The 9,967-nt window shown below is 38.5% G+C and overlaps 1 protein-coding gene across 1 annotated transcript; it reads left to right on the top strand.

The window, feature by feature from the left end:
• The first annotated feature begins 401 nt into the window (after positions 1-401).
• LOC135625674 (agglutinin-like) lies at positions 402-9,321 on the top strand. The gene is made up of 4 exons (XM_065130762.1): positions 402-641; positions 778-999; positions 8,674-8,862; positions 9,070-9,321. The coding sequence occupies exons 1-4, from the start codon at positions 402-404 to the stop codon at positions 9,319-9,321; spliced, it is 903 nt and encodes a 300-aa protein (XP_064986834.1).
• Positions 9,322-9,967: the final 646 nt, after the last annotated feature.

Below are 9,967 nucleotides of genomic sequence, written 5' to 3'. Positions count from 1 at the left end.
GAAGGATCTCATTTTAGATTATATGTCTTGATGTACTGCGGGAGGGAAGGCGCATTAATGTGTGTATCCATCAGTTCTCGCGCACCAAACTCACGTTTGTTTGCTTACCTACGCGCGAGATCTGTTGGCAGGCATCGAAGCAAAAGGGCCACTGCCTCCTCATACTTATCCAAACTCAGGGCTGCAGGGCTATAAGTACCCCCACTCGTTGCTCTTCTTCTTCAAGCGCATTCATACCTGCATTACATACTAATATCTTCCGCAGAAGTAGTTCATACAAGTCGGATAATGGTGCGATGCTTGATTCCATTTCTTGCAATCTTCATAGATTTTCTTGTGTGTTAATTTGGGGCAGGCCATGCTTGCATGCCTGCCTGTATATATATCTTTTGTTGCTATATATGGTACTAATTTGGTGGTGGTTTCGTTGCTGGCGGCCGGTGCGGTTGCAGGCGGGCGTGCTCCAGCAAGGACCATGGGGTGGCAACGGCGGCAAAACCTGGAATATGAGACAGGCGGATCACATTAGCAACGTCAAAATTCATTACAACGATGCCGTATTCGCGTTTGACTTCACCTTCACCGTCGACGGCAAGAAGAAGACCATCCACGTCGGAGGTGATGCACCCCAGTACAAAGAGGTACTGTCAAAGCTGAAAACATGCATTTAGTATTTATTGATCAAAGGTTACAATTAATTATTCCTAGGATACTAGCGAATTCCCTAACTATTTTTTGGTGGTTTATGTCTAACTACATCTTTGATTGCTTGTATAGATTACTCTAGAGGAGGACGAATACTTCACTTTCATCTCTGGATATTTCAAGACGATGTGGACGACAGACGTTTTCATAACACAACTTACCCTTGAGACCAACAAGGGCAATTCTGTGAGCGCCGGCAATTCGATTGGCAGTCATTTCTCCCTAAATCTAGAGGATGAGGGTAAGATTCTAGGCTTCTTCGGACGTGAAGGTTCTACCATCGATGCCATCGAGGCAATCGGAGTTTACTGCACTATACCAAATTAAACACACGTCACGCCATGGTGTCTGTGTCTTAGGCTGCTGCAATGTATCTGCTTGGTTGGGGCGATAAATAAGTGGCAGAAATTGTCGTCGTCGTCGTCGTTGTGTTTCTTTGAATAAAACAAGAAATATGTTACGGGTCCACAGGTTATTGTACGCTAATTGACGACATGATGATAGTTGAATCCAATCGGTGGTTGCATTCCTATGTCATTTCGCGTAAATATGAACAATATATCATCGTGGAAGCCGTTCTTGTGATATGCCTGATGATTTGATTTGGGTAATGTAAGTCTTTTTTTTGTCCAAATAAAAAATAATAATAATTTTTCAGAATGTCTAATACTTATTTATTCTCGGATATCCAATCAACGAGCACAAAATATTCCATGGGTCACTCCCTTCTTTTAAAATGAGGAAGATTTTATTACTCCAGAGTGATTGGCCAACCGAATAGCCACCTGATTACATGTATAAACTTGTAGTCCTCGAAATTATGTAACAAATATTTAATGTCAGTGACCGGACTGTGAAGTATCCATGGTACGATGAAGTTGCATTGAATTTGTACGATGAATTCAAAATTCGATTTTATGACGATACGCCAAATATCATCATTTCGTGAAGCCGCTTTCAAACCCTACCCTCCTGGATCACCACTACGCTTCATATGACGTAATGCCTTTTTATTATATTTACCTACCACCAATAAAGATAATATGGCGAGCAAATCATGCAAAACATATCCTAAACCGCCATCTATTCCATTAAACGAACCATCACAATTTAGTTTGAACCATCCTCGACAAGATTTTGTCCATTCAATTTATATATAACTTATATGTTGAATAGATCTCTCAAGTTTACGAACCCTGTCCTTAGCCAAAATGCATGTCATGATTTTATGGAAAAGAAAAGTTGGGGAACGAATCGTGTGAGCATAAAGGATTGAGTTCTCTAGGGCCACTACAAGCTAATGTACCTTGTATTCAAATACAAACCCATAACTCTTGTACCAATACTTTCTCATTCATACAGCCATTGTCACAGTGTTTTTTCTTTTTCTTTGCAAATGTAAGTGGCGACGATGAGATTTGATTTGGTATATTTGCTATAAAGAGTCCAAATATTTACTCGGTTCTGTTGGGAAAAACATGTTAAAACGGAATATTCTTTTCCCTCTTTGTGTATCAAAATCGGTTCCTCATCCAAATATCAACTTGATATCTAAATAAAAATATCAATCAGCACAGCATAAACAATAGAGCAAAAATCAATCACGGACCGTAGTCCACCTCAAACTTCCACTATCAATAGTAATGATAACAGATTTAAAATCGGTCTTCCCTAGAATAATCAGAGGATCATAATAACATCAAGATCATACATCTTAGCCTAGGAATAGATATCTTCATCACATAGATGGATCTCCTCGTAAGGGAAATTTAGGTCTCACAAAGTGGATATAGCAGTAAGGTACCTTAGAGAGGGTAAACTGTAGATCAACACCATTAGGATTGTAGAGTTTGCTATAAGGATTTTTCACATAAAATTTGGGCCAAAACTGACAACGTTTTACCACCGATCGTCAAGCAGAAATCTCTAAAACCTTACTTTCTCTCTCTATTTCTCTCTCTCTCTTCTTTTCTGTATGTGCGCCGTCGCTTGCACGCTGCACGCTCAACTGCACACACAACCGCTGCACGCACACGTTCACTAAACCCTATCTCTCTCTTTTTAATTTCTACCTTCAATTATTGATTTGGGCTCAATAAGCCCAATTGTCCAAGCCTACATATGGGCTGGACCCAACAATTCTTCCTCTCCAGCTCATATGGTGGGCTGTACCAAGCCCGCTCTTCGCATACATGCTTCAAGCTTCTCCTTAGGCAAAGACTTTGTCAACATATCTGAACCATTCTCACTGGTATGCACTTTTTTCAACTGTAATTCTTTCAACTCAAGCACATCAAGAATCCAGTGATATCTTATATCAATATGCTTGGATCTAGAATGGTATGTTGAATTTTTGGAGAGGTGAATGGCGCTCTGACTGTCACAGTAAACAGTATATCCTTCCTGTTTTAAGCCCAATTCCTGTAGAAACTTTTTCATCTATAAAGCTTCCTTGCAGGCTTCAGTAATTGCTATGTATTCTGCTTCTATGGTTGATAGAGCAACAAACTTATGTAACTTAGACTGCCAAAAGATTGCTCCTCTTGCAAATGTTATCAAGAATCCCGAAGTGGATTTCCTGGAATCAGTATCACCTGCCATGTCTGCATCTGTGTAACCTTCTAACACAGATTCATCACTGCCAAAACATAAACACAACCTGGAAGTACCTCTTAGATATCTTAATATCCATTTCACTGCAGCCCAATGTTCCTTTCCAAGATTAGAGAGAAATCGACTGACTACTCCAACTGCATGAGCTATATCTGGCCTAGTACAAACCATAGCATACATCGAACTGCCTACTTCAGATGAGTAAGGCACTTTGGACATTTCTTCTTTTTCTTTCTCGCTTGCAGGACATTGTTTCGAATTAAGCTTGAAATGACCTGCAAGTGGAGAACAAACTGCTTTAGCTTTACTCATGTTGAATCTTTCAAGAACATTTTCAATGTAAGTCTCCTGAGATAGCCAAATCTTCCTTTTCTTCCTATCACGAAGAATCTTCATGCCAAGTATTTGTTTCACCGATCCTAAGTCTTTCATGACAAAATCCTTACTTAGCTCTCTTTTAAGCTTTCCAATTTTTCCAACATCATGACCAACAATCAACATATCATCCACATATAGCAGTAAAATAATAAAATCATCATCTGAAAATTTTTTCATAAACACACAATGATTAGATGTGGTTCTATCATACCCTTGGCTCATCATAAAGAAATCAAACTTCTTGTACCACTGTCTAGGTGCCTGTTTAAGTCCATATAAGCTTTTCTTAAGCTTACAAACTAAAATTTCTTTTTCCTTGACTTCGAAACCTTCTGGTTGTTCCATGTAAATTTCTTCTTCCAAATCACCATGAAGAAATGTTGTTTTTACATCAAGTTGCTCAACTTCTAAATTCAAGCGGGTAGCTAAACCAAGAACAACTCGGATAGAGAACATTTTCACAACTTGAGAAAATATTTCTTCAAAGTCAACATCTTTCTTCTGACTGATTTCTTTCACAACTAGTCGTGCCTTGTATCTTTGTTGTGAGCTATTGTCTTCGGTCTTCAATTTGTAAACCCACTTATTCTTGAGAGCTTTCTTCTCTTTAGGCAACTTTACCAAGTCATAGGTGTTGTTCTCAAGCAAAGATCTCATCTCTTCTTGCATGGCTTTAACCCACTCATTCTTATTCTCATGTAGAATAGCTTCTTGGTAAGTTTTTGGCTCTCGCCCGTCAGTAAGCATAACATACTCATGTGGAGGATATCTGGTAGATGGTTGTCGCTCTCTAGGGGATCTTCTCAATGGAATCTCAACTAGTGGTGGAGGTGCTTGTTCAGTTGGTTCAGCATCATCAACTGTAGGTGTATCATCACTGGTATTCTCACCACAATCTTCTTGTTCATCTCCCCCATGATCATCATGAACTACAGGTGAAGGAACTGGACTAGACTCCAAGGAATATAAACAGAAGTTTCTGGCTTCTCAATATTATCACCATCATCAAACAATTGGTCTTCAAGAAACACAACATCTCTGCTTCTAATAATCTTCTTGTTCACTAGATCCCATAATCTGTACCCAAACTCTTCATGACCATATCCCAAGAAGATACATGCTTTTGCTTTACTATGAAGCTTGGACCTCTTATCTTTAGGAATATGAACAAATGCTTTACACCCAAAGACTCTTAAGTGATTATAAGATATATCTTTTCCTCTCCATACTCTCTTTAGAACATCACCTTTCAGATGAACTGATGGAGAAAGATTTATCAGATTAACTGTAGTTCTCATAGCCTCCCCCCAAAATGACATTGGTAACTTGGCATGGGAAATCATACACCTAATCCTTTCTTCAATGGTACTGTTCATCCTTTCTGCCACACCGTTCTATTGAGGAGTTTTAGGAACTGTTTTCTCAAGCCTGATACCATAGAACCTGCAATAATTCTCAAAAAGACCCCTGTACTCGCCACCATTATCTGATCGGATACACTTTAGCTTTCTGCTAGTTTCTCTTTCAACACTGACATGAAACTCTTTGAAAACATCGAGTACCTGGTCTTTAGATTTCAAAGCAAAAGCCCATACTTTTCTAGAATGGTCATCAATAAAAGTAACAAAATAAAGAGCATCTCCAAGAGTTCTAGTTTGCATAGTACAAACATCAGTATGAACTAAATCAATAACATATGATCTTCTAGATGATGGATATGTCTGAAATGTAACTCTATGTGTTTTTCCAGCTAAGCAATGATCACAAGATTTAAGAGATGTGCCTTGCAACTCTGGTAAGAACTGCTTTCTAGCAAGAGTTTGAAGTCCCTTCTCGCTGATATGTCCAAGCCTCTTATGCCAAAGATCTATACTTTCACCTTTTTAAATTACATTAATCTCTCCTTTATGTAGCTTATCTTCTATGACATAAAATGAGTTAAGTTTCTTTCCTCTTGCCACAATCAGAGAACCTTTAGTGAGTTTCCATTTGCTTTCACCAAAATAGTGTGCAAAGCCCTCATCATCAAGTCTACCTGTAGATATCAAGTTAAGACGAATATCTGGAACATGTCTTACATCTTTGAGTATCAATTTGCTCTCAATACTGGTCTCTAAGCAAATATCTCCAATACCCAAAATCTTAGATGTACCACTGTTTCCTATTCTGACATTACCAAAATCACCAGCAATGTAAGATCTAAAGAAATCACCATGAGAAGTAACATGAAATGAAGCACCAGAGTCAATTACCCAATTACTGTCCTGAGCTACAAGACTAACACAACCTTCATCACAGACAATAGTGATATTACCTTCAGCAGCAACTGTATTTGTCTCTTTCTCATTTTTCTTCATTTCATTATGTTCTCGCTTCCAAAACCTACACTCTTTCTTCATGTGACCTAGCCTGTTACAGTGAAAACATTTGATATCTCTTCTACTTGGATCTTCCTCTATAACCATGTGAATTTCTGCTATGACTTCTTCCACGTCTTTCTTGTTTTTCAGTAACAAATGCCCTAGAAGAAGATTCACCATGTTCTTTCCTTCTGGCATCTTTATTTAGGAAACTGTCTTTAACCATATCTATAGTTAGAGTTCCCTCTGGCGTGGAGTTGCAAATAGTCACCACATACGTTTCCCAACTTTTTGATAAATGGTTGAGAAGTAATAATCCTTGCATCTCATCATCTATATTCATTTTCATAGCAACCAACTTGTTTGCAAGACTCTGAAATAGGCTTATGTGCTCAACAATGTTTCCACCACATCTTTATACTTAAAATTTACAAGCCTTCTGAGGAGAGAAATTCTATTTCCCACGGTTTTTTTCGCAAAGAGATTTTCTAACTTTTGCCAAACAACATCAGCTTTGGTTTCATCTGAAATATGCTCATGCAAGTTTATATCCATCCATCTTCTAATATAGGCAATAGCTTTTCTATGTTAAACTTTCCATTCTTCATCGTCCATAGTAGAAGGTTTATCTTTAACCTTAATGGGCTTATACAAATCTTTGCAATAAAGCAAATCTTCCATCAGACGCCTCCAAGTGGAATAATTTAATGAGTTAAATTTAATCATACCATCTGACTGCTCTATTTCAATCACATAAGAAAAACTAGCACCAAATAACCTGATGCTCTGATACCACTTGTTGGGAAAAACCTGTTAAAGCGGAATATTCTTTTCCCTCTTTGTGTATCAAAATGGGTTCCTCACCAAAATACCAACTTGATATCCAAATGAAAATATCAACCAGCATAGCATAAACAATAGAGCAAAAATCAATCACACAATGAAACCAAATATTTTTAACGTGGAAAACCCAATGTGGAAAAAACTACGGGACCGTAGTCCACCTCAAACTTCCACTATCAATAGTAATGATAACAGGTTTATAATCGGCCTTCTCTAGAATAATCAGAGGATCACAATAACATCAAGATCATAGATCTTAGCCCAGGAATAGATATCTTCATCACATAGATGAATCTTCTCGTAAGATAAATTTAAGTCTCACAAAATGGATATAATAGAAAAGCACCTTAGAGAGGATAAACAGTAGATCAACACCGTTAGTATTGTAGAGTTTGCTGCAAGGAATTTCTACATAAAATTTGGGCCAAAACTGACAACGTTTTGCCACCGATCGTCAAGGAGAAATCTCTTAAACCTTACTTTCTCTCTCTATTTCTCTCTCTTCTTTTCACTATGTGCGTCGCCGCTTGCACGCTGCACGCTCAACTGCACACACGCCCGCTGCACGCACACGTTCACTAAACCCTATCTCTCTCTCTTTAATTTCTACCTTCAATTATTGATTTGGGCTGAACCCAACAGGTTCGTCATCTAACATCTTCAAAATATGCTAGATTTTATACGCATGAGCACGTAACTCTCTTTACCCAGACATGACATCTAATACTTTATTTCAATACTTGCTTCTGCTAGGATTGATTTTTATTTTAGAGTCTATATATTATTTTTCTTCGAAAAAAACTTAAACTTTAGTAATGATGATAGAAATAAATGATATAGTTCATATTAGAGTGAACCAAAATATTATTAAGTCAGGAGATCAGGCTCCTCGCCATTTAATAATAGGATTCATATTCCTTAGATAACTGAAAATTATATTTAAAAACAATTCTTTATCGATTAGCATTTGTATGTTCAAAACAATATTAGAGGTGTCAATAAGAAATAATCAAATTTATTTGATTATTCTTGATAGATAATTTTCCTAACCACACCTCACCTTGCTGACAATAATGGGCATGCTTCTGTCATGACAAGTACGAGACGAAGAAGTTAGAGGCTCTAAGCACTAAGCAGGCAGGCCGTGGACAAATGGAGCCCGTCCTTTCTCATCTGAAGGAAGGAGACGAGGCGGCCGACCACCAAATCCATGTTTCCTTATAATTGGAGGTTATCCACAAGGACAAGATGCAGATGGAGCTCGTCGTCTGAGGCAATGGAAGGAGATAGTGGTGCTGTTGGGCTCAACCATCCGGCCACCGTGTTCAAGATTATCATATTTACTCACCGACTCCGTCGGAAGTCCTCGCATCTCGTTCCTAGCAAACAATTAATTACACTGCATGCAAGCAATAAAAAAAAGGAAGTGCACGGAATATGCATGTTTCACGTTTCCGTGAGATTTTAGGACGGTGGTGGTGGGGGGTGCAGTTCTTCCTTGTTGTATACATCAGCTCATACTTATCCAAACTAGAATGGTGGGCTATAAATACCCTCATCCGATGCCCTTCCCAGCACCAAGTCCTGCAATAGCATCTTCTGCCGCCAAGGGAGTGTGCGCGTCCATTCATTATTCTCGGTTGCTGCTAATATGGTGAGTGGCGTTGTTAGTCTTCAAAATTCCATCCCTTTTCTGACTTCTTCAACTACACTTGCTCGTATACTACAACATAGATGGATGGATGACATGTGGTGTTTATTCTGATGCACGCAGGGGAGAATGGTGAAGGTGGGGCCATGGGGTGGCAACGGAGGGAATGTGTGGGATATGGGACAAGCCGACCACATTACCAAACTTCGAATCTATTACGGAGATAACATTGTGGGGTTGGAGATTACCTACATTCTTAACGGTAATTCCCACACCAACAAACGTGGAACCACCACCGGCGCTTCCAAGGAGGTATATCATCTATACATCTATGTGTATATAAATACACACTTATCAACTTCGTGTCTTTGTCCAACCATATAAACTGGTTCGACCAGATGAATGTTTTCTAGCAACACGTTTGGTAGTCAAACCAATTTCTCTTGAAAATACATTGCAATATTAGTTTTCTTTTTCCCATTGTTTGTTTCTCGTTAAATCCTTGATCCTTTTTTGCAGATCATCCTTGAGGAGGACGAGTACTTCACTTCTATCTCCGGATACTTTCATGCATTATCCAATTATCAGCGACATGCAATTGTGATGTTGCTTACTCTTGATACCAACAAGGGTGCATCCATAAGTGTCGGTAACAAGACTGGCTCTTCCTTCGCCCTTACTTTAGAGGAGGGGAGTAGGATTCTGGGCTTCTTTGGGCGAGCTGGTACAGCCATTGACGCTATTGGGATTCACTGCTCATTGCCTAACTAAGTGTATGCACTGGCTCGTGTTCCTATCTATGGAATGATGTAATAAATAAGCAACGATTACTATTATGGTTCTTGCCATCATCGTTGTTATCCTTGTCATTCGGTGTTGCTTTCAATAAATAATGAAATGTTCTCGAATCCACTTTGATATCTTATCATTACTTGGTGTGCCTTTCGTGATGGAATCCACGGCTCTTATTTGACGATAATCACTTCCTATGTATGCCCAATTTTGTCAAAGAGCTAGCAGGTGACCTTCTATTGATTGTGATAGTTAAGGTGCCAAAGCTGCTAAGAGTTTTAGTACAAGTTATTTACAAAGCTATTGGGATTAAAGTTATCACCATGATTGAAGGATTGATAGTGTAATAGAAGATGATGGCTCTACGTATTACCATGTATCCAGAAGACATCTTGTTCGATCCTTTGTTGATGTCATTATTGCTTTGATTGCTTTTTCTTTTAGATTTTTGATTGAATTGAGCTATGATAGTTGGTCATGTCATCCTCTTTTCTCTTTTCAAATATTATTAATGATCAATCGACTAATCATACAGTTCTTTAAATGACATCGGTGAGTCTCATACATGAATTATTGATGTCGGTTTCTTATATTTGTCTCCTATGCCATTGAGAATATGTAACTT

This window comes from Musa acuminata, chromosome BXJ2-10 (assembly GCF_036884655.1).
Source record: "Musa acuminata AAA Group cultivar baxijiao chromosome BXJ2-10, Cavendish_Baxijiao_AAA, whole genome shotgun sequence".
NCBI classification, from domain to species: domain Eukaryota; kingdom Viridiplantae; phylum Streptophyta; class Magnoliopsida; order Zingiberales; family Musaceae; genus Musa; species Musa acuminata.
The sequence above is the reverse complement of the archived record's forward strand: the minus strand, read 5'-3'. Positions and strand labels throughout refer to the sequence as shown.